The following is a 26600-nucleotide window of genomic DNA, read 5'->3' as shown; positions in this document are numbered from 1 at the left end:
AGAGGTGACCGCACCCTGAGAAAGATTGTGGCGAAGGGCCGATTCCAGACCTTTGGGGACCTGCAGAAACTGTGGACTGAGTCTGGAGTAGAAACATCCAGGGCCACCATGCGCAGGCGTGTGCTGGAGCCACTTTTGAACCTTGAAACAGCGGAAGAAGCGCCTGACCTGGCCTACAGAGAAGCAGCACTGGACTGTTGTTCAGTGGTCCAAGGTACTTGTACAGATGAAAGCAAATTTTGCATGTCATTCGGAAATCAAGGTGCCAGAGTTTTGAGGAAGACTGGGGAGAAAGAAATGCCAAAATGCCTGAAGTCCAGTGTCAAGTACCCACAGTCAGTGATGGTCTGGGGTGCCATGTCAGCTGTTGGTGTTGGTCTAGGTGGTGGCTGGTGTTGGTGTTTTATAAAGGCAGGGTCAATGCAGCGAGCTATCAGGAGATTTTGGAGCACTTCATTCTTCCATCTGCTGAAAAGCTGTAAGGAGATGAAGATTTCATTTTTCAGCACGACCTGGCCCCTGCTCACAGTGTCAAAACCACTGGTAAATGGTTTACTGACCATAGCATTACTGTGCTCACTTGGCCTGCCAACTCTCCTGACTTGAACCCCATAGAGCACAGGTGTCAAACCGATTCCAGAAAGGGCCAAGTGGGTGCTGGATTTTGTTCCAACCGATACTGTGCAGAGAGTTTAACCAATGAACTTCCAACTGAAACAAGCAGCACCTGACAAAGTTTAACTGATTACACATGTAAAAGATCTGATTGGTGAAAAGGTGTCCTCTTCATTGGTTGGAAAGCAAACCTGCACCCACTTGGCCCTTTCTGGAATCGGTTTGACACCTGTGCTATAGAGAATCTGTGGGATATTGTGAAGAGGAAGTTGAAAGACACCAGACCCAACACTGTGGAGCTTAAAGCCACTATCGAAGCATCCTGGGCCTCCATAACACCTCAGCAGTGCCACAGGCTGATTGCCTCCATGCCACGACACATTTAAGCAGTCATTTCTGCAAAAGGATTCCCGACCAAGTATTGAGTGTATAGCTGATATAATTAATTGAAGGTTGACTTTTTTTCTCTTAAAAAACCCTTTTTTGTATTGGTCGGATGAAATATGCAAATTCTTTTAGATAGGGATTTTTGTTTTTTCTTGACTTTTTTGCCAAAATCATCAATATTAAAACAATAAAAGGCTTGAACTACTTCAGTTGTGTGTAATGAATCTAAAATATATGAAAGTCTAATGTTTATCAGTAAATTACAGAAAATAATGAACTTTATCACAATATGCAAATTTTTTTTAAATGACTAGTATATGGTAAAAGTGTACTTGATAGTGATATTTGAGGCATACTGTTTTAAAAAGCCATGATACAAAACAATACTCTGATAAAGCACTCATTATGGGAAAAAAAAAACTTCAGTATAGTCATCAGCGTGTTTTTACTTGGGTACTTTGGACTACTTATTGCAGGCTCAGTGCAATAGCATCCAACTAAAAAACAAACATAAAATACTTGTAGTTTTTCCTCAAATCGCAGCAGCCACACTAAGGATACAACACCTCGCCAGATTGAGTGAGAACAAATAGGAAATACCTCTCCTGGGTAAAGCGCAAGGGGTTAAACCCATTACAGAGACCAATCAGGGATGGGGGAGCACTGCAAACCTCCGCAGTGATAGAGAGAGAGAAGAGAGAGAGAAGAGAGCGAAAGCGAGAGAGATAGACCGGGGGGGAGCGTGTGTAGCGGAGATGGAGATACCAGGAGTGCAATGGTTTACACTCCCAACCAGACAGTCGAGGGAGAAAGAAGAGTATTCACACACTCGACTGCTTGGATGCATGAGGGACTGACAGCGGAGAAGCCTACCACAGACTCCCTTGCGGTCTCCTGTCAGACTCTCTGCCAGAAGAGAAACTGTTGGATTACTGCAACCGACCGACCTAAATTGTCACCAGAGCGGAGACAGGAGGACAACGTGGAGTGTCCGTATTTACCCGGCACGGTGAGCTGGAATGCATTTGGAGCAAGAAGTCACAACTCATTGATTTGCAAGTATTGGAATAGCATTTAAATCAGATCAGAATAACAGCGGTTGTGTGTTTCTTATCATGTAACTTCTGTAGTTTGTCAATGTCAATGCAAGCATGTATTGTAAGACTGTTGTACATGACTAATTTGCATTAAGGATAAATGTAAAAAAAAAAAAAAAAATAGAGATCAAATAAGATGTTAACAGGAATGGACAGAAACCTTTCAGTGTTTTACATCTCAAAGAAAAATTGTTGGTATGGCTTTAACTGCCATCGACTTTTGATATTGCAAAGGTCTTTCCAAATCTTTATCGTATAGTTCTTGACAACCAGTTCAAAACATGATAATCAGTTCTAGAAGCGCAGACTAGCGGACATTTTCCTTCCGGGTGGAGATTATATGGATCATATGGAGTGTCATGGGAGGAGCAATCCATGTCTGCTTGACAAGTTTCCCGAGGAATCACGCTGCGCTTGTAAGGCTCTTAGCTGGTCTGCCTGTCCTACATCATGACAAATTGCGTAAGCGTTTCATCACGGAGGCTGTAAAAGTGTCACAGAATCATTTCACCACAGCGATTTATGTGGGATGATTTACATGCAAAAATTTGACATAAAATTTTCTCTGGTAATGTGAAATGTAAAGAAGGATTGCATTGATGGAAATGCAAAGTGCACTACAAGACATGTAGAACACAATAAGATTTGCTGCAATGCAAATTGGACCTTCCTTGTTGCCTCTCTACAAGCGGATTGTATTTATTTTCACCAACACATCCCACACTCATACCTCTCTTTCTTTTATTCTCTCTTCCATTTACTTCTTTCTCTCTTCAGGTCACAAGTAGCAGGATTGAAGGACAGCAAGACAAATCCCATTCCCTCTGAACTCGAGGATGACCTTCCCTCGCACCAATATCTTCACCCTTTCCGTTGGCGGATAAATTCTGCTATCACAAATGTCACGGTGGTCACACGCCATGCCGATTGGACACTCCACTAATCTGCTCCACTCACGCAATCTCCCGTTATTGAGGGTTCAAGCATGTTGAGGGGCCGATGGGAGAACAGCGCTCGATATGCTTGTTTACTGCCTCTGGAATCCAGCGTGTGGATGAACGAGGCGAACAGCAAAGGCCTGCTCCATTAGTGCTCCCAGGGGAAAGCATGGGCCAGGACAACTGGCCGGATGCGCTGACCTCGTAAGCACCGATTACAGACATGGTGGAGGTTTGATCAATCCAATTGACTGACTGACCGACTGACTGAAACCCTCTTGGAATATGAGCTTGTGGATATATCTCAGGATCCCGACATGAGCAAGTGGAGTCTGGTTGTTTGTGTGTCTCTCCTGGGCAGGAATAACACGCAGTACGACAACAAGAAGAGGTGTTTCTGACAGCATAAATCTTCTCCCAGTAACTTTAACATAGGTCTATCAGAGGATTTAAGATTATCCTTCTGAAAAAAGTCTGCACCCCTGCAGACGAACAGGTGCATCCCTGCTAAGGAAAGGCCAGCTATGTTTGGATGTGATGCTCAATCAGACAGTTCCCACACAGACTCGCTGGCCTGATTCCACCACTCTGCTACTCAGTCCTGGAGGCAAGGGTAAATATATAACCGGATCCCCATTTTGTTCCATGTCACCTCAAGTCTCATTCCCATTTATTTCTCCATGGACACCCATTGCAGTTCTAATATCATACGGCTGCTAATTCAATCTTGACAATGAGTTTCCACAAGCTCCTTTCCATTTTAATTACAGTTATCTCCTTTTTGTATTCATATCTTTTTACCGTCAGTCACCCATAAGACAACTTATGCGACTTAGTCGATGACAGGAACTAATCTGACTCCCTCAGTCCATTTGCAACAGAATAGAACTAAAACATGGCTTCAGTGTCATCTTTCTTGACCTTTGTTGCACATGAATTATCCATGGACATATCAACTCAACACTGACACAAAGTGCAAAATATGCTGGATCTCAAAATCTTTAAAGTCAGCATCCTGCTTAGCCACATTAGGCAAGACATTTATTCAATTTGTGTCAACTTGGTTAAAAAGAAGACCCACTATAACTCACTGATTTAAAATGATCATAATTAGATTTCATGCATCACCTACATCTGTCAGTATAGGCACACAATAAAATGTAGGGAAGTCAGTGTCATCCTTCTAGATAGGACAGTAGTCCTCCACCTTTGCTGAGCCAAATCTCTTAGAACACCATCGAACAAAAAACAAAATGCATATGGCGGAAAACACTCAGGACACTTGAAGTTCCGCTCTGAGACCCCCAATTTGGCCAACTTTCAAAATTGTCCAATATGCATGCGTGATACATCATTGGAAAGCTTAAAATCTCCATTTTCTGGGGGAAGAACAATTTTTGAACAGGAGGGCATTTTGAAAAAAAAAAAAGTTTTTTAAACAGCAAAACCCTATCTGGATGCGAGAGCACGCGAGAACAGAATTACAGACGCCACGACTTTAACGAGATATTATCGCGTACCTACCTTGTTTCGATCCAAAAACTCCATGTAGCATGTGTCACTGAGTGTCAAGACACAGTTCTGAATGCCCACAGCTGGATTTTTTGGGGGGATTTTATGGGTGAAGCATGGCAATAGAACAAGGGTCGCGATGCAGAAATCGCAGACATCAAGGAGTGGTCGAGATTTTCTTTTTCATATATTTACCCCTTCAAACGTTTTTTTTTTTTTTTCAATTTTTCTCTGTTTGGATCGATTATTTATCATCTAACATATCGGAGAAAATGCGACAGTAACAAAAAAAATAGGCTTAAGCGATCGTTATGAGGTAGATATCCATGACTTTTTTACAGACACCATTTTTTTCTTTGTGACGTTATTTGTTTAAATAATTTTTTAAAGTCACTTTTTTTTTTTTTTTTAACAAAATATTAGACATCATTTAATGATTCTAAGCTAAAAATGACAGACATTTTGAATAATAAATATAATTAAGTACCTTAGTTTTATGGTTGGGTTAAAACAAAAGCGGTTGCGCGACGTCTGTAAACGGGTGTTTTCAGGGTAAAACGGACAAATTAAAATAGTTCGGTAACTTAATGCGCCATGAATCTGCTATGGAAGCATATAGACAAATTGTTCTATCAAACACAACAGTTGTTTTGGCTTAAAATGCAGAAGTTTCTTTTAAAGAGCAGAAACTGCTTTTTCAGTTTTGTATGGGTTTTCCGCCATATATTATGTACCTATCTTTATGTAGCAGTATTTTTTCTGCTACTCAATATACAGTATATTGTTAGTTGAACAAAGTTATTTGGAATAAAGAGTTTTTGGCAAGATCAAATGAAATATTTATTTCCCTCAGCACTTTAGGAACATATTGTGAATCAAACATCTGTCATATTTTAGCTGCTTATTGTATTGATTGTAGCTCATTGGTGCAAAATACAGACAGACAGATAATAGTAGGACCTTCTTCTAAACAAAACAGCCTCCCCTTTCAATTTCTGCCATTTGTTCTTGCTTTTGCCATCTAGTGGTAGCATATCTGAAATTAGTCTAATAAACCAAGCAACCACTCCAAACTCAGATTTGGCACCACTACTGTATACAGTGGTACCTCTATTTATGAAATTAACTGTTTCTGGCAGTAATCTTGCAACCTGAAAATTCTGTAAGTAGACACGTTTTCCATGTGAATACCCTAATCCGTTCCAAGCACTACTGAAACGCCACATTAAAATGTTAAAAGACGGGTAAAACCGGAATAAAACAACAGACATAAGCCCTTTTCACACACATATCCAGGGAAATTCCTGTGTAAAATGATTTACTCGCATCATTGCTTTCACCCATGTAGAGATGTCCTGCGAATGACGCGGGTTGGATACTTTCACAGACATGTCCCGTGTTGCCAACTGGCACTATCTGTGCGGCAATGGCGCGATTTTATTTCCCCGACATTACGTCATTTTTGGTCGGCATCGGCTGTCACAATGTTTCGTCAAATGGTGTTTTGTTCCTAAGGGAGCGTTCCCGACGTCGTAACTGCAGCCAATTCAAGCTCATCAAGACTGTATTTAAGCCCAGGCGATCCAAGAGGAGGGTGGAAGGAAGAATCCCGCTGGCTTTGTTTTGTTGTCTTATCGACTCTCTGCCTACCGCTTAGGTTAGTATTTTATTGATCACTGTCAACGTACTGTCACGGACCCATTGTGTTTTTCCCCCTTTTCCGCAATTGCGTGTATTTTTGTATATGATAAGCCCTTGAACGCATCCCTCCATTGTTTTCTGCTTTGAAGTACAACCTTGTTTCCGCAGTAGCGGACCCTAACATCGGCAACAAAATAAACCACACATTTGGACTCTCTTCCTCGCTTCTACTGTCACGGACGCATTCACAATCGCGTGTATTTTTGTATTCCTTGGCTTTGCTATTACGTAGCAATTTAATTTCGTTATGTTTTCAGTTTAATTTAGCTATTTCCAGCTTGCTGTGTTGATAATTGCAATGTTTGTTTACCGCTTTTCATCTTACTGCGAAGAGGGAGGAAGTGATGATCGGCCCGCCATATTTTTGTCATCAGCCATCGTGCTGTGACCCAGGAATTTAACCTGCTTTCATGCACACCGCTTCCCGGGAAAGTCCTGGACATTATATTATTATGCGACCCGTGAAATGTTCGCGTAATCTTCGTATCAGTCGACCCGGAAATTGTTTTCACATACAACTGCTGAAAGGTTAAATCCCGCAATATTCAGGGTGTTTCGGAGTGTGTGAAAGGGGCTTTTAAACACATTTTAATCATTCCATATACCTAAACTAACCGTTAATAACTGTACCTGTAATGAAGTAGATAATAGGACGCAATGCTAAGGAAAAAAGAAAAATTAAGATCTTCCCTTTCGAGTGAGCCGATGTCCTTTTCCTTCACGAGATTGAAAATGGTGTTGGCTTTGTGGCATACTAAAAACATGAGGAGACTTGTGCTCTTCTACCGAAGACGTCAACCCACTATAACATCACCACGTCATTATACGGCAACGCCCAAATTGAAACGTCATCAACCAATAGGAGAGCAGAATAGCATTACTGAAGCATGATGGGAAAGATTACGACCAACAGAGCAGCAGGATCTCATGGTGCGACATTTAAAAGGCAGACGTGAATACGTATCTTTTACAGTAGTGTACAATATTTTTGCCTCACGTCACCTGAAATTTCTTTCTTAAAAAGAGGCAATATTTTCCCATCGAGGCATGTCATAACCTGAAAATTCAGTTTTTAGAGACATTCATATGTTGGGGCACAACTGTACAGCTAATTAAGAAGCATTTAAATGCGAGCTTCTGTCCAATTCCAGGTTGTTCCACTGTTTCATGCATTAGTTAGGTCAAAAGTGAGTGTGTGACCTGGATGAAGTTTGTCATCTACTGTGTGTGTTTGTGATTTTATTGCAATCACTTTTGTGAGTCAAATGTTCTGCAAACGAACAGATTTCAAATCGGTGACGGTGTGACATCACTCAACGCCTTATTTGTGTAAGTGCGATCTGATAACTGAAACGAGAATCCTGTTAAAATAGGTTGTGTTCAACTACTTTTCCATTTATTTCTGAAATGTTGGTATTTTAGTGAGAACCATGGATATCATTTGCTTCCACTGGCCACACAAAATGATGTAGTAAACTAGATCTGGCCCCCGAGGTATTCTACCTATAACAGTTTAGTCAAAACAGATGTAGCCTACAACCCAGACTGGGGATGGCTGGCTGTTTGTTATGTGAACCATAACTGTATTCCTCCAAAATATTTTTGTTTGTCATTTAATGTCTCTTTACATCGCAGATTTCAAAGTTATTGTTGGTTTTAAGCAAAATACTTTATTCCACTACATTCAGTGTGTTTGAAAAAAAGACAGCAAAAACTATCAATGCACATTATAAGCCAGATCTGGCCCCCAGTCTTCGAATTTGACAGCTATGTCTTAATTTAACAATTGACATACATACTTTCCAACAGCCAGTCAGAGCTGAGAGTATGAATTTGAATCTAAATATTCAAATAGGGGTCCAGTCAGCAACATGAAGACCGACTCATACCTTGAAAAGAAAATTCTTGGCATTTTAAACCCAAATTTTCTTGGAAAAAGACATCAAAATGGATCAGATAGACAAATAAATTAATAATAATGATGTAAAAATAAATATGTACTGGAAGGTCACCTCTAAATCACCTCAAATACTTTCAGTGTGAGTTGTAGTTAGGAATTAGTGATTAAAAGTGTTTAAAATGTATGTTTGATGTGTAGCACGTACAGCAAATAATTGGACGAGATCGATTGTAAATTAATATTTGACTCCTTCCCCGGCAAAAAGATATCTAGCACATCTAGATTCTGTGTTCAAATATTTCTAACGTGCGGAATGTGCATGTTCTCTGGCTATTTTGGTTTCCTCACTCATTCTAGGAAAAATTATGTTCTGCCTAAGGAAGGCTCTAACTTGTCCGTAGATGTGAATGTGTGTGAGTGGTTGTTTTTTGGCTGGTGACCTTTCAAGGGTGTACACTGCATCTCGATCAAAGTTATCTGAGATCAGTTCACCTCAGAACCTAATGATAATATAACCTATGGAAAACTGGACCGTCTTTTTGATCTTTTTTTTTTGTACTATATTTTTATTCCATCAGGTTCAAAAAAGGTATTCTACCAATCACAGTTTAGTCAAAACAGATGAAGCCCACAACCTGCACTACGGATGGCTGGCCGTTTGTTATGTGAACCAAAACTGTATTCCTTAAAATATTTATGTTTGTCGTTTAAGGTCCATTTACATCGCAGATTTCAAAGTTATTGTTTCTTTTTAAGCAATATACTTTTTTCACAACAGCCAGTGTGTGTGAAAAAGGACAGCAAAAACTGTCAATGCATATTATAGTGATTTATTGAATACCTGCAGCACTGTAAAACACACGAGCACATTTGCTATCTAACACAGATACTGTAAAATGTTCAGAACATAGTTTTCTAGGGATTTTATGCTTGTTTATAATGTCAAATACGTTTATAATGCCTTTAAAATGTGTATTAATAGATTGAAGGTTTGTGGAAGGGACACAGCAGACCTAGCCACAATAAATCAAAATCTGAATTTTGTTTGTGGCGTTACCCCTCTCACGTGCTTAAGAGTAGAATCAGTCTTTATAACGCATTTCTTGGCACCTATTCTTATTCTCTTGCTGTCAAGAAATGAGAGACTATCACACAGGGGTGCAAAGAGTACCACAAACATCTACTCAAGTAAAAGTACTGTACATTGGTTAAAAAAAAAAAAAAAAAAAAAAATTCAAGGAAAAGTACTGAAACTATACGTAAAAGCCAGCTCATTTAAAATTTACTCAAAGTAAAAGTTACTTAGTTACTTTGTCTCTGTGTTTTGGGCGGGAGAAGTTACAAAAACACAGGAACTGTGGCTTTTTTGAACTGCTGTACAAAGTGGGGAAAAAAAGAACAGATGTGATCGCAACGATAAGCAAAATGGTAATGACACCCGTATATTGTAAAAATTGAGTACTGCTCGCAATGTGATACTTGTTATGTTAGCCATGCTAATTAAAAATATTCTCTTGGTACCAGCCATAGCATTTGTTTCTCCAATGCACTCTAGACACACTAACTCATAGCTATGTGACTGTAATCACTATTTGAAGACTGTGTTATATTAATATTGTAACATACTTCGAATTTGACAAACAGTGATGGGTGTTCTGTTACGGAACAGTCAGGAAAAGCCAAAGACCCAGTCGCAGAGGTGGTCTAGAATTTATTTTTGAACAAAAGTCTCAAACACAAAATCACCCGGATTTTCACTGGATTTCACTGGAAGGGTTACAAAGCAACTACAAGGGAAAGTGTGGTCTTCTTCTCAGGAGCGAGGCTACAAACAATGTCAAGAGCTGGAATCATCTGGCAACTGGTGTATAGTTGGCCAGGGCTTAAGAAGGCTCTCCTAATGAGCCACAGGTGTTCCTGGCTACAACATGTTTGTCTCATAAATCTTATCATATTGGAAATGTGCCCTTTTTTGACAGCCACTAAATCAACACTGGTTTCTTCCGGCTGATGTCCGTCTTCACCTTTCCCATAATTGAAACATTCCCTTAAAACAGGGGTGTCAAACCAGTCCTCAAAGGGCCGCAGTGGGTGCTGGATTTCATTCCAACCAATCTAGTGTCTTACAAGTGAAATCAGTTGATTGCAGTCAGGTGGTGCTTGTTTTGGCAGAAACCTCATTGGTTGAACTGTCTGTGCTGGATCTGCTGGAACAGACCCACTTTGTGGAATCTGTTTGACACCCCTGCCATAAAAGGAAAAAAGTTTGCTAACCATCTTTAGTAAACAGGAGTAGCGCATGGGCTAGTTTTACAAAATGCAGCTTTTCTACCAAATGTCTCTCATGTAAACTCACAAATTAGGACAGTCTCAAATCTTAAATTGTCCATCGCTGCTTATCCTCTGGCAGTTGTGTGGCATTCAAATTTTTTCAAAGCTTTGAATTCAAAGTCAACTAATCCCTTTAAAAAAAAAAAAAAAAAAAAAAAAAAGAATACCGTATTGGCCCGAATATACGACGGCCCTGATTATAAGTCGCCCCCCCTCTTTTTCAAGACCCAAGTTTGAAAAAAGACTTTTTGAACACCAAATTAATTTTTATACAGAAAATAATGTTATTTTGCCTCATTCAAATCTTAATATCTGAAATTTTAAATATGTAAACTAAAGTGCAATCACATTCGTAAATGAATGGCTTCTTGTTTTTGAAATGTGAACAAACCAATCTATTGTGATGAAACAACAACATTGCAATAAATGCATTAACCATCAAAGTGAAGTCTAACTGTAACTGTAGTCTTGAAACAAATCTGAATGAGGAAAAACATTGCAATAAAATAATGCAAACTGGTTAAACTTGAGCACAGGCTGTTTTTGCTATGGGCAATGTGGGCGACCGCCCAGGGCGCAATCTATTTGGGGGCGCACAAGCGCCCTCGAGGAAAAATAAAAACTCTGCTAGTTTTCTAGATTAATGCTGCTCATTTCCACGTCAAGTTAGTAGAGAGGGTGCTAGGGCACCCCTTTCTATCATGTCAACCAAAGATGCTCCGATCACGTTATTTTCAAAGTGTCAGAATCTGCAGATAAATATCAGACTTTGAAGCAATTAACGTCTGCGCGGCACGAACCATTCGAGTGATGCTAGTACAGCCTTAAAACTCGTTGATCTATCTTTTGTGGATAATTTAACCAAACACCAATCAAGTGAAGTGCATGCAAGTGTTTATTGAAGCATTTCTTATTCTGAGCAGGATCTTTACATTGCTGTTAGACAGTGATGGCAAACTGAAGCATCATGAAGCAATAAGGCTTTCCATCAAACTGGTTCGCTCCTGGGCCGAAGCATCATGAGGCTTCATTTGTTCTATTGCGCCATCATGTGGAAAATAAAGGTCATGACAGGCAGAGGGCTTAAAATGATACCATGGATTTGATGGGGTCAAAAGGGCAGGGAGTTGTGATGTGAATGAATGTGCGTGTGTTACTTGAAAGTAGAGCCTAGATCAGGCCTAAAAAATCCAGCCCGACCCGGCCCGGCCCGCGTGTATTAAAGCCCGAGCAATTAACTTAACTTGCATGGCCGAGTGGGGGAAAAAAAGCCGAAATTTTATTTTTCTATTTATGAGGACCCAGAAGGAGGAAATGCGGGGATGCAATGCATCAGTCAGACCTGGACAGAGCACTGCTTGGAAAATTGTTGTGTTTTGTGTGATCACATTTGTGACGATGCCTATGTGCATAATGATAACAAATTAAAGCCTGTCTTTTGTAACAAATTCTCCCAGTTAAACAAGACTGTAAAATGCATATTCAATAAACATTTATATTTTTATATTTGTGTGTCTGTTCTATCAGGTGGATAGTTCATGCTTCATTTCCTTGGCAAAATGCAGTAACAGACATTTGTTTTAATTCCTTCGAGTTGGCAGAAAAAAATGCAATTTTTCATAATGTTTAAATAGTCTACATACTTTTTTGATCATTATAAATATAGGTACACAACGAAATAATGCTGGATAGGTTTGTTAAATATATTTCTGTGTGGGATATTGTGCTCTCATGGACGCACCTCTCTGACAAGGAGAGAAAAGCAGCATATACAAAAATAAATTAAAATACTTTTAAATGACATTACTTTAATTACTCGGATCAGAACACACAAAAGAACAACCTGCCTTAAGGAACACTGAAACAAAATAAGAACATTTTAAGGAACACCATGAACTTCACGATGTCCACCTTTGCACGAAGAGGTGTGGCCCTCCAAACAAATGATAATAAAGATGTTTGACTATCCATATCGAAATTTGAAAAGGAAAGGATGCAGAGTTGCAGACTCACGGAGAGCCCCAGAGCGTTCATGTGCGCAAACAATGCACTGCATGGCTCTCCTGCGGCTCATGACAGCGCCCTTTCTCTGTTTTATACAATTTATTTATTTTATAACAAGTATTCCTTAGTTTAAAATCCAAATACAATAAATATACAGTATATTTATTTTAAAAAAGTTAGCGAGAGAAGAAGTCCGGCCCGACCCGAACGTAAATGATTGACAACGAATCCGATTGAATTGAGGTTTGAAGATGTGAGTTGGGTGTGTCAGTGTCACCTGTCAGCTCATTGTCGTCTCGGTGCGCCAGTTTATTTCGAATCACCCGCGAAACCATGTGTTGGCAATGACGTAGGAAGCCCGTCTCGTGAGGCTTCGGCCGTAGCAACGTGCCTTCCGAAGCTTCGGGTGTGGTCACAAGCGTGATCAACACATGCCTCGATGCGCGCTTTGTAGATTTATTTCCGATTTACTCAACACACGCATCGGCGCCTCGGTATAGTTGGGCACATCACTACTGTTAGACGAACTAAGCATTCTAAGGAAGTCACTTTGGAGTATATAGATATCATTTGATGAAATGCCTGACACATGCAATGTAGCCAAAGCAGAGAAGATATAAGATTTTCTCCAACCAGACACCATCATGGTTGCAGCACTGCCACATAGCCACATGGCAACTTCCCATCATGCTTTTGGGCTTCAGTATCATTTACTGAAAGCTCAACAAATACACTAGATGGCAGTATTTACTCGCAATATAGAAACACATTTATCCTTTAATAATTACAAGTCTTTCTATCAGTGGATCCCTTTCACAGAAAGAATGATTATAATGTTAATGCCATCCTGTGGATTTATTGTTATGATAAACAAATACGGTACGTATGTACAGTATGTTGAATGTATAAATCCGTCTTCATCTTTCCATTCCAACAATAATTTACAGAAAAATATGGCATATTTTATTGATGGTTTGAATTGCGATTAATTACGATTAATTAATTTTTAAGCTGTGATTAACTCGATTAAAAATTTTAATCGTTTGAAACCCCTAATATTTTTTAATTAAATCGTTTTCTAATTGTATTTAATGTTAAAGACAAAATGTCTTACACTCATCCAGAGTCCTTAGTTTTGGTTTAAACATTGGTTCATAATAACAACAAACATCCTCCCCTGCCATTTATTGTCGCACTCACAAAGTGTGGCACCGAAAAAAACTTGGAACATTGTCAGCATTGTTGGACAATAAAAAAAGATACTTGGAGCAATTGAATTGAGTTTTATTCATTTTTTTCTTAATGCATTGCCAAAATGTATATGATCGGGAAAAATTATCGGGAATGATTGGAATTGAATCGGAAGCAAAAAAAAGCAATCGGATCGGGAAATATCGGGATCAGCAGATACTCAAACTAAAACGATCGGGATCGGATCGGGAGCAAAAAAACATGATCGGGGCATCTCTAATGTCAACTGCTGCTGAGAGTCGGGTGTGTCAGAAGAAAAGGCAGGGGGAGACGGGAGGGGGATAGACTGACCTCTCATGATCCCAGGCCACACAACACAAACTCCTGCTTCCAAATAAATTGTATTTAATTCATGAAATTAACATAGATATTATTAAATGTATCGGGTTATGACGTTTGGATGTCGGTGGGGGGGGGGGGGCGCTGATGGGGTGGTTCGCCCAGGGCGCGAAAGTAGCCAGGACCGCCACTGAACTTGAGAGAAGCTGAGATCTGTCATGACAGAACATCGCTTCTATGATATCTGGCGCCATCTAGCGTCGTGAACGGGTATAACGTCTAGACCGCGAATATAAGACAATCGCCACTTTTTCAATTTTATTTCATTGCAAAAAACACCGTCTTATATTCGGGCCAATACGGTGTAATAATTGTCCAGTATACTCATCATTGGCAGTGATTACATTTATTATGTAGCATCTCCATTAGACCTTTGTGCTATCTAGCATGTTGTAACAATGTGGTACTTCAATGAAGGTGTGAAAATTTCAATTTAGAATTGGATTAGCAATTAAATAAAATAAAACTATCGCTCAATGAAACTTGTACAGGTTTATTGTTATGTTAAGAGTTTTGTGTGAATAGTGTAAGATGCAGAAACACATATGTTTCATAAGTTTTTGTTTTTTGTCTCCCTAAAATATCACAGGATAATGCATATCATCCCCTGCCCAAAGGAAGAAGCCACCATGAGCAACGTTACAGTTACCGACAACACGGAGCCCCTCACCCGTACCATGAGCCCGGCACCCTCTAGCCCCTACAGCTATCCCGTTAGCTTCCAGGTGTCAGTCACGGGATTCCTCATGCTTGAGATCCTCCTGGGCCTGAGCTCCAACCTTACCGTGCTGGCCCTCTACTGCATGAAGTCCAACCTCATCAGCTCAGTCAGCAACATGGTGACCATGAACCTCCACGTTGTAGACGTGCTGGTGTGCCTTTGCTGCATCCCCCTCACCATCGTGGTGGTCCTGCTCTCACTGGAAGGGGACACGGCCCTGGTGTGCTGCTTTCACGAGGCATGCGTGTCCTTCGCCAGTGTCGCCACAGCCGCCAACGTGCTCGCCATCACCCTAGACCGCTACGACATCTCAGTCAAGCCGGCCAACCGTGTGCTGACCATGCGCCGGGCCCTAGCGCTCATGGCGGGCATTTGGGTGTTATCATTCGTCAGTTTCCTGGTGCCCTTTATGGAGGTGGGATTCTTCGCGCAGGGACACGCTGAACTCAACCAGACGCTCGTGGACAATGTGATCCACTCCAACCAGTACTACACGGAACTCGGCCTCTATTACCACCTGTTGGCTCAGATTCCCATTTTCTTCTTTACCGCCGTGGTCATGCTCATTACATACTCCAAAATTTTGCAAGCCCTAAATATTCGCATCGGTACACGCTTCCACGCCTCTCAGAAGAAGAAAGCACGCAGAAAAAAGCGCCCGTCCATGACGGCCATGACACCGCAGCAAGAGGCCACGGACGCATCCCAGAGCAGCGGCAGCCGCAACCCAACCACGCTGGGCATGCGGACATCAGTGTCGGTGATCATCGCCTTGCGCAGGGCCGTCAAACGCCACCGGGAAAGGAGAGAGCGACAGAAGCGAGTCTTCAGGATGTCCCTCCTGATTGTGTCCACTTTCCTGCTGTGTTGGACACCCATCACGGTGCTCAATACGGTCATCCTCAGCCTGGGCCCCAGCGATTTGATGGTCAAATTGAGACTGGGCTTCCTGGTCATGGCTTATGGGACTACCATTTTTCACCCCCTACTGTATGCCTTCACCAGGCAGAAGTTCCAGAAAGTTCTGAAGAGCAAGATGAAGAAGAGGGTGGTGTCCATCATTGAGGCCGATCCCACCCCCAACAATGCCATCATCCACAATTCCTGGATTGACCCAAAAAGGAACAAAAAGGTGACATTTGAGGACAAAGACGCTCAGCCGAAATGTCTGTCTTCGGAGGATGTGGAGTGAAAATTACATTAAGTCACTATTTAAATAGGGAAGTGTTTATCCAAAACTCTCTTTTATTTGTAAATAACATGTGCAATAGGATTTACAACAACAATAAAAAAGATAATTTATTACTATTTATTGAGAACAAATGTAGGTTTCATAGATGGGACATACTGTACAGTAAACTGTGCTGTAGGTATTGCATGGCTTTTCGTAATTTGCAGCACATTGTGTCTATACATGATATGTGTACAATTTAGAACGGGGAATAGGAATTATGTACTATATACTGTATGCATATTTATAGTAATAAATTTGCTCTCCACTCACTTAAAGTGGTAGAACATTTCCTGTTATCTCTCCAACCTCCAAGTCAAGTAGTTGTGACTCTCTAACAGCTGTGAGATTACACTAATCCATCACTGTGCCGCAACACCCCACGCCCCCAAGAGAACACTGACCTTAGTGTCCTCTGAGGGAGAGTGGGTCCTCACACCAAATTGAAAGTGAAGGTATTAAAACATTGAAAGTTTTGTGATAGGAAAGGACAAGGGAAGGTTGAGCCGCTGACATTCTGTTAACAAATAACTGTTCGATATTAAAAGCATAACTCCTCTGTGGAAAACTCAATTGCCACATTAAGAAGCATCTTCTGTAGAGGTCATGACAGAGATGTGAAACAACAGTTCATTGACAGCAATCTACAAGCGCAAATGCAATTCTCAGGGGGAAAAAAACTGCAGTGGGAATAAAAAGTATATGGACACTTTAAAAAATGTTTATATTACTGCATATATTGATGATAAAATGCTGTCTGATCTCTCAATATAAAATAAATCACAATAATAAACAACCTGCACCAACTAAACCTTAAACATGTTTTCATATTTCATACTGAAACAAAACAGACAACTTGGGAATGTTGTTCAACTGCAGCAAAATTCATCCTGCTTGTTGTACACTTGATCTGCAACGATGGGAATTGTTTGGTCAAGAAAATTGCTAAGAAATACAATTGCTTTGAAAAAACACAAATTTACAGTGCCTATCATAAGAACCCCCTTGGATGTTTCCTCCTTTTATTGCATTCATAAATCAATCATGGTCAAAACAATTTGGATTTTTTACACAAACGGTTTGTTGGGGAAAAAAAAAAAAAAAAAAAACGTTTTAATGTCAAAGTGAAAACAGATTTCTACAGATAAATGTCAATGAAATAAAAATATATAAATGAAAATAATTGTTTGCAGAATTATTCACCCCCTTTAAGTGAGTATTTCGTTGCTGCACTTTTGGCTTTAATCACAGCAGTGAGTCTGTGTGGATAAGTTCAATCAGTCTTGTACATCTTCCAACTGCAATTTTGCTCCTGTGTAGCTTTTCCAGTTAGCTTTGGATCATTGTCTTGCTGGAAAATAAATATTCACCCAAGACATAGTACTCTGACAGACTCAAGAAGATTGTGCCCCAGGATTTCGGTGTATTCTGCAGCGTTCATTCTGCCATCTATCTTAACAAGCCTTCAATCCCCACAGCATGATGCCGCCACCACCAGCTTCGCAGTGGGGATGGTGTGTTTTTGGTGATGCGCGGTGTTTGGTATCCGCCAAACATAACATCTTGTCTGATGGCCAGAAAGCTCAATTTTGGTCTCGTCAGACCAAAGAATCTTCTTCCATTTTACCATGGAGCCTTCCAAATTGTCATTTGTCAATTGTCTTGTGTTCTGTGTGTCTAGTGCAGTGTTTTTTTTAACCTTTTTTGACTCACGGCACGTTTTTACATTGGAAAAAATCTCGCGGCACACCACAAACCAAAAATGTTCCAAAATTATTTTCTGTACAGTAAATTTAATTATAAAATAATTTCTCAGTATGTATACTTACTCACTGTGAAACTTGAGCCTGTTTAGATTAACACAAAGTCAATATCCTTATTCTTCAACAGCTCTCAGTCTTTGTTTTTTTTTTTGTTTTTTTTTTTTATAGCAGTAAGGCTTGAAAAAACTCAGAATTTTCAGACAGGGGGACTTGAGCAATGTCTTTAACCACATCAGGGCCAAGCATCTCGCAGACACTGGCTTTGCAGGCAGGTAGTATTAATGTCTCTGTCACGGTGTGGGACTTTTTGGATTTAGCGACAAGGTAACTGACTTTGAGGGATTTCTCATTTACCTTCGTAGTTTTTATCACAAAAAAAAAAAAGGTTGCCTGTTTTGTCTGTGTTGTCACGAAGGCGAACAAAATAGTCCATCGACTTGTTTTGAAGCGACGGGTGTTTCGTTTGGAGATGATGTTTAAACTTGCTTGGCACCATGGCGCTGTGCTGCTCGTGTCGCGTTCAAGAACTGCTCGGACTTTTAGCCATTAGCCACCTTCCTGTTCTCAACAATGTGTTGGAATATAACACAGGGGGAGGATTGACGGTCTTCACATATGGATAAAATAGAAAGGACACTTTCGAATATATCGACACATGACGTGTCTAACCAAATGATGTGCAGTAGACGTGCTGGGGTCCACTTTGTCACGGACAGCAAGGCTAGAAATCCAAGCAGTTTTTGAACACGACACGAGCAATACTTTGCTCATCTGCACCGAGGACTTTCTACCTACTCCTTCCTTCCTTCCTTCCTTCTGCAACTCCGTTCGACGACGTAAAAAAATATTGTGATAGCACCGAATGGGGAAATAGAAAGGAGATGAGTCGGTTATGACTTTCCCACTCTATTGTGGCAACAATGGAAAATAATAAACAAAATAACAGCGGCATTAGCAACATGCGACCGCTAACTTCGCTCTCACACGGTTCTCCCTCCCTTCTTGCTTGCAGTCTGATGGCCCCTTCAAGGGCCCGCACAGTTACGGACATTTCAATATCTATAAATGCAACATTAGATAATTTCTCGCGGCACACCTGACGATCTCTCACGGCACACTAGTGTGCCGCGGCACACCGGTTGAAAAACACTGGTCTAGTGTGTCTGGCCATCGTGATTACCCATTGATTTCACCTGTTGTTGCCTGCTTCTTGAGTCTTGACCCATCAGCTGCCTCTTGCATCAACCACCTGTGTCTCATTGTTAAGCCTGTCGTGATATGCAATAAGTCAAATTATCGCACGATAAATAAAAATGAGGGCAGTCATTTCCCGGCTGCAATTTATAGACATGTGCGTGTGTACATACATTTGTGCATGCGTGTGCTGCGTGCACTCGGCACGCGTGCATTTTGATTGCATATGAGACTGCAGTAGCTTTCACAGATGTTTACTGGCTATAGACGCACCCTAGAATTAAAGTTCAGACATACAAAATAAGGAAACACTTCTATAGTAACCATTGTAAAACGTTAGCATTGCTACATTGAGGCTAAAGGGAAAAAAGACAATGTACTAACCACTTTAGCCTGCTATACTGTAAAACATTGGCAGTCTTCTCCACAATGCAAAATTGCAGTTAAAAGGTGACACTTCAAACATGAAAACTCGCTGGATTAAAGAATTTGCAAGCGATTCGAACAAAAGGGGAAAAAAATCTATTACTGATACCACATGCATGACGAAAGCAAAGAGCACTTTGTTTTTGTTTCTTTTTACTAAGTGTAAAGCTTTCGGTTAGTGGCTTAGCTTACTTCCGGTGAACATTTCAAAATAAAAGCATGTCATGTTCAGATTTCTGGAGGCAATCGCATACACTACAGATTTTACACTAAGAATAAATTTAAGATGACACCCATTCTGAAAATCTGATTGGAAATGTTACTATGATGTAATAAATGATAATAATTTGGCTTCCAATTTGTTGCATGCACACTTTGCAGGACAAGATGATAGTCATTTTGGATAAAATTAACACTTTTGATGGGCTCTAATTTGTAGACAACGAAATGACTTTGGGGTTCTCACCTGTTTCATATTCTGCACCTAACTAGCGCCTAACTAGCTTCAAAATGACTCATTATGCATTGTGTGTGTGTTTTTTTTTTTTTAATATTTGTAAGTTTTAATATAGTTTGTGTTTTATTTAAGAATAACAATTTATTGCATTTGAATCTGTGATTTATGAGGATGTATTGTCACTATACCCGTGGTTGAATCGGTTGAAAAAAAAATACAGGCATTAATATCGCATATCGACAATAATTATGAGACAATATATTGTCTACTAAAATTTGTTATCGCGACAGGCCTACTCATTGTCTCGTTACCCCGAGTCTGTATTTAAGTTCCCCATGCGCTGTCTGCTCTTGTTGGGTCTTTATCCCAGTGTTTATTTCAGTGTCTGAGCCCCTCATCTTCCTGTGCCATCATCCTGCTTGGTTTTCTGATTCTCAGTGAATTTTCATGACAGTCTTTTGTTTGTCTTTCTGTTTTTTGCATTTCATTGTCTTTTGTTTGAACTTTGTTTTTGTCAACTTCAATTAAAGCATTTTTTTTAGTATCCACCACCATGCTGCCTTCCCTCTCCTTTTGTTTTCCCTGCGTTTGGGTCCTCCATGCCCGTGCGGAGTCCTGACACACATGCGTTTTGGCAAACTCTAGTCAAGATCTAATATGACAGCAGTGACATTGCTGTGTGCAGACATACAAGACTGATCGAGACTTATCCAGACAGATCCATTTCTGTGAAGTACGTGTAAATGACAACAAAATGATAACAACCGAAATACACTCTTACAACAGAAGCAGACTTACAATGGTAGATACACTTTGATACACTTCTATTTCTGATCGTCTTGGCTCAGAAGAAATTTTGTGTTGTTGTGTTTAAAATAATGTTAATAAGCATCACTTATTCATTCTTATTAGCTCTTAACAATGCTTATTACTGGGATGGTAATCTGAAGTGTTACCATTTAAAATTTAAATAAACGATAACCAGGTCGAGTGGATAGCTTGCACTCTAAATCTTTCCTCCAGTATCACTTTTGCCTCAAACTCCTTGCTTGTTTAAATATTTTGCACTTTATAAGTAATGCAAAAAAAATCTGCCCAAGAGTGACAGACATTATTGATATTGACTGATTTATATATTTCGCATTGTTTTGGATTTGCAAATACATTTCAGTTGTGATTTCTAACATCAGTCTCGCATTCATTTTCCTTTCACTGGTCATTTTAGGTTGTTTTTTTAATACCCGCGGTTTAAACAAACTCTGAAGCAGCAGAATGAAGAATTGCTCTCTGCAGAATTTAGGGATTTTTTTTCTTGTCGTTTCCCTCTGTTGTTCTTATACTGTCATCTGATTAGTTAAGAATTTCCACATGGTATAACCCCTGCTCCTCATGTTCACCCAATCTGCTTCACCCAGCCATTCATTTCTTGTCTCAGTGTTTCTCATCACCTTGTTTGTATTTACTTCCTCAGCCATTGTCATTGTCGAATCTGTATCCTTATTGAATTCCGTTGGTCCGGTTGTGTTTTTCCTCCCTCTTGACTTTTTGTATTTTTGGAAATAAATCTTTTTCGAACGGGCCAACTCTTTCAAAATATGTCCTATTTTAGGTTAAATCAGTGCTTCTCAATTATTTTCTGCGACGCCCCCCCAAACAAGACGTAAATGTTTCGCGCCCCCCCAAACTCTCTGCCGCCACTGTAAATAGTATTATTTGTCTATAAAATTACTATCATAAATACGCATCTGCCTAATATTGTGTCCCTTTTTTCTAATAAAGAAAAAAAGTAACATCGATCAACTTATAATAAAGTATAACTTTATTAACATTGTTTTGTTTGTAACAGAGAAGACTTGACGTGCATCAATTTGCCTGAATTTAAAAAAAGTCACATTCAAACTGTAAAAATACACTCAAGGTACATTTTTGACCATTTGATACTGAAAAATAAAATGTACTAAAATAAGTAAACAATAACAAATTCAAATTGATTAGAAACATTCACTCATGAGGACAATATGCCAAAAAATTTGACCGAAAAAACAAAAATGAATAAAGGAAAAAAAGAGTGTCCTTGGACAGAAGAACAGTTTTTATTTTTGCTGCTCACACTCAGTATTACCTCCTTTGCAATTGTGTGGAGTCATTTTGCAATGAGTATGCTAACAATGCTCACTGGTTTACTGATATAACACTGACAAAGCAGGACGATTGTTGGCAATATTCGGCACGTTTTCGCTGAAAAACAATCAAGCGGCTTATCAATGAGATTGGGGTCGAATGTCTTTAAGTGGCGTCTTAATTGATTTGGCTTCTGGCGGTCCGCTATAATTATTTTTAGACACAGTAAACAGTCTTTCCTCATCACCCACAGTATTAAAAGTCCAAGCTAAAAGGCAAACGGCACGAACAAAGCGCATTCTCGGCAGCCGAGGTAGAACCGTAGGTGAGGGCGGTCGTCGTAACGATCCCAAGCCGAAAATGGCACTTATCGGGCGGCGGCGTGAGAACCGGACAAGACAGTGGGTCGCTGCGTAAGTGAGTCCGGTCGGAAAACGGCTTTCGAAAACGGCGGCGGCGCACTGCTCTTCATATTTGTTTTCTGTGTGATGAGTGCTCTTCCTTAGTTCAAAAATACTGCACGCACTCTGAAAATGAGAGCGCCACTGCCACCCACTGAGTGGATGCGCAAGTACACTTTATTCCAGTACGGCAGAAAAAAAAAAAGAAAAAGCATGTTCCCCGAGGTCACATGCGCCCCCCCTGGCATCGCTCTGCGCCCCCCGAGGGGGGCGCGCCCCACTATTTGAGAAGTACTGGGTTAAATGAACGTGAATGTCCCAATACTTTTGTACACATAATGAGTATACAAATAGTAGACTGTCTCGGAATATGGTAGTGGTGATCAGTCCCTGGTTAAACTGAACCTTGGCTCCCATTCCATCCGTGCAAAGCAGCACAGAATAAACATTAGAGCTAATGAATGTTCACCCACTAATAGCACAGAGGGGAACAATTGAAAGTGTTTTGTGTTTTTACCATAATACTACTCCTAACAACCCTACTCACATAGCTGCCATAACCTCATCTCCCAGGCCTGATAAATGATTCCTTTAGCGAGGTACACACATACCAATAGTGTAAGATTTCGACCTCTAAAAGTCAGCAAAGGTCTGATTATTTGATGTCCCAAAGATTATCCTCACAGATTATCCTAGAATGTTAAGAGTTTTTTGTAATCACAAATAATGGTGTTTAAGTGTCTACCACAATGTATTCCACCATATACCCTTTAATTGTTTTGCACAGTGATGCAAAAAGTGTGTTTACGAGTACCAGTAGTAGTCTGTGGGCTTCCTTTCATGGTACGTGCAAGAGTCTTTGTAAACATATTGTTCAGTTGTCCTTTTTTATTACGACAAATTTATATACACTCTCTAAAAACTTTTTTAAGAGGTACTTAAGTCATTTTCCAATATTTTGAACTGTTTCATGCATAAGAAAGATCAAAATGAGAGTGTGTCCTGGTTGAAGTGTGGAATCTGTGTAGTTTTTTTGTTGTTTTTTTTTTTAATTCACGTGGCATTTGCAAGTGAATTCTTTCTGCAAGTAGTAACTGTCACATCACACCACACCTTATTATTATTATTAGTATGTGCCCTCCTCATTCTTACCCCACGGCCGCTAATATCGGGAGCGCTAAACACTGAGAAAAGCCTTCTGGAGGGTTTCCACTTCCTGTTTTTAAAATGCGCTGTGTTGGCTTTACAGTGCGTAAATAAAGCATTATTTCAATCTATACATTTGCATTTGCTTGGGTTCAGTAAAATACTTGTGTCACATGACCCGTTGCTGTCTTTATTTCTTTTTTCCCCCGTGACAACTGCCTACTGTGTGCAAGTGCATCATGTATGGGTTCCTCACATTATGTTAAAAATAAAAGGCAGTATGCATATGATTAATGCATATATGCATATAATATGCATATACATATATACTGTACATACATATAGAGTATACACATATTTAAGCACCCCATCTAACATTACAGACTATCATTATTATTTTAAAGCAGATTAATCTTATGCTTACTGCCTTTTAGCATTAGAGCCACTATCCAGGAGGAAACTACATCCCTCCAAGAGTACATCATGAAAATGGCCCCCAGTGACGACCTGCTCGGTGAATGCCTCAGGCAACAAAAGCTCAGTAAGGAGGAGGACCCAGAGGATATATCATGGAAGGACAAGGCCCTGCATGGTATGTACCACCGACAAATTGAGGGGGTAGCTGACATGGGGAAAACATACCAGTGGCTGGAAAAGGCCGGACTGAAGGACAGCACAGAGGCACTGATCATGGCAGCACAAGAACAGGCCCTAAACACAAGATCAATAGAGGCCGGGGTCAATCACTCTAGACAGGACCCCAGGTGCAGGCTATGCAAACAGGCCCCTGAGACAGTCCAGCACATCACAGCAGGGTGTAAGATGCTGGCAGGCAAGGCATACATGGAACGACATAACCAGGTAGCAGGCATAGTGTACAGGAACATCTGTGCCGAGTACGGACTGGAGACCCCGGAGTCAAGGTGGGCGACACCTCCAAAGGTGGTCGAGAACAACCGAGCCAAGATCCTGTGGGACTTCCAGATCCAGACAGACAAACTGGTGATGGCCAACCAGCCTGACATAGTGGTGGTGGATAAACATCAGAAGACAGCAGTAGTGATAGATGTAGAAATCCCGAGCGACAGCAACATCAGGAAAAAAAAGAACACCAAAAGCTGGAGAAATATCAAGGGTTAAAGGAAGAGTTGGAGAAAATGTGGGGAGTGAAGGCAACAGTGGTGCCAGTAGTGATCGGAACACTAGGGGTAGTAACCCAAGTAATCCAACAGATACCAGGAACAACGACCGACATCTCCGCTCAGAAGAGCGCAATCCTAGGGACAGCTAAGATCCTGCGCAGAACCCTCAAGCTCCCAGGCCTCTGGTAGAGGACCCGAGCTTGAGACCATACCGCCCACCACAACAAAATACATACTGTATGTATATATATATATATATATATATATATATATATATATATATATATATATATATATATATATATATATATATTCCTCAGAGAGTTTAGTCCATATTGACATGATAGCATCACACAGTTGATGCAGATTTGTCAGCTGCACATCCATGATGCGAATCTCCCGTTCCACCACATCCCAAAGATGCTCTGTTGGATTGAGATCTGGTGACTGTGGAGGCCATTTGAGTACAGTGAACTCATTGTCATGTTCAAGAAACCAGCTGAGGTGGGAGAGTCTGTCCATAGGACAACAATCAGTCGTACACTGCACAAATCTGGCCTTTATGGAAGAGTGGCAAGAAGAAAGCCATTTCTCAAAGATATCCATAAAAAGTCTCGTTTAAAGTTTGCCACAAGCCACCTGGGAGACACACCAAACATGTGGAAGAAGGTGCTCTGGTCAGATGAAACCAAAATTGAACTTTTTGGCCACAATGCAAAACGATATGTTTGGCGTAAAAGCAACACAGCTCATCACCCTGAACACACCATCCCCACTGTCAAACATGGTGGTGGCAGCATCATGGTTTGGGCCTGCTTTTCTTCAGCAGGGACAGGGAAAATGGTTAAAATTGACGAGAAGATGGATGCAGCCAAATACAGAAACATTCTGGAAGAAAACCTGTTGGTATCTGCACAAGACCTGAGACTGGGACGGAGATTTATCTTCCAACAGGACAATGATCCAAAACATAAAGCCAAATCTACAATGGAATGGTTCAAAAATAAACGTATCCAGGTGTTAGAATGGCCAAGTCAAAGTCCAGACCTGAATCCAATCGAGAATCTGTGGAAAGAGCTGAAGACGGCTGTTCACAAACACTCTCCATCCAACCTCACTGAGCTCGAGCTGTTTTGCAAGGAAGAATGGGCAAGAAAGTCAGTCTCTCGATGTGCAAAACTGATAGAAACATACCCCAAGCGACTTGCAGCTGTAATTGGAGCAAAAGGTGGCGCTACAAAGTATTAACGCAAGGGGGCCGAATAATATTGCACACCCCACTTTTCAGTTTTTTATTTGTTAAAAAAGTTTAAGTTTTTCCACTTCACGATTGTGTCCCACTTGTTGTTGATTCTTGACAAAAAATTAAAATTTTATATCTTTATGTTTGAAGCCTGAAATGTGGCGAAAGGTTGCAAGGTTCAAGGGGGCCGAATACTTTTGCAAGGCACTGTATATATGTATGTATACAGTATATGTATGTATATATATTAGGGCTGTCAAACGATTAAAATTTTTAATCGAGTTAATTACAGCTTAAAAATTAATTAATCGTAATTAATCGCAATTAATCGCAATTCAAACCATCTATAAAATATGCCTTTTTTTTTTTAAAATTATATATATATTCTGTAAAATAAATTGTTGGAATGGAAAGATAAGACACAAAATGGATATATACATTCAACATACGGCACAAAAGTACTGTAGTGGGCATTTCACTCTACTGTCATTTAAATCTGTCTATGCTGTCCTCACTCCGAAGCGTCTACTTTTTCCAAAGCTAGACAGCTAGTGAACGACGCCTTAATAATTAGACTTCTTCCTTTTTCATCTGATTTATTAATAAAATGGCCTCAAACCATTGTCCTCTTTAGACCGTCGTAAAACTACAAAAAAAAGTACACAAGCATTGCATTAGCA

The 26600-nt window shown here is 40.3% G+C and overlaps 1 protein-coding gene across 1 annotated transcript; it reads left to right on the top strand.

The window, feature by feature from the left end:
* The first annotated feature begins 1673 nt into the window (after positions 1–1673).
* LOC130916420 (G-protein coupled receptor 22-like) lies at positions 1674–23666 on the top strand. Its single transcript, XM_057837134.1, has 3 exons — positions 1674–2011; positions 2877–3650; positions 14665–23666. Exon 3 carries the CDS (start codon positions 14669–14671, stop codon positions 15986–15988), a length of 1320 nt encoding a protein of 439 aa, XP_057693117.1. The 5' UTR covers positions 1674–2011; positions 2877–3650; positions 14665–14668; the 3' UTR covers positions 15989–23666.
* The last annotated feature ends 2934 nt before the right edge of the window (positions 23667–26600 follow it).

This window comes from Corythoichthys intestinalis, chromosome 5 (genome assembly GCF_030265065.1).
Source record: "Corythoichthys intestinalis isolate RoL2023-P3 chromosome 5, ASM3026506v1, whole genome shotgun sequence".
In the NCBI taxonomy this organism is placed as follows: domain Eukaryota; kingdom Metazoa; phylum Chordata; class Actinopteri; order Syngnathiformes; family Syngnathidae; genus Corythoichthys; species Corythoichthys intestinalis.
The sequence above is the reverse complement of the archived record's forward strand: the minus strand, read 5'-3'. Positions and strand labels throughout refer to the sequence as shown.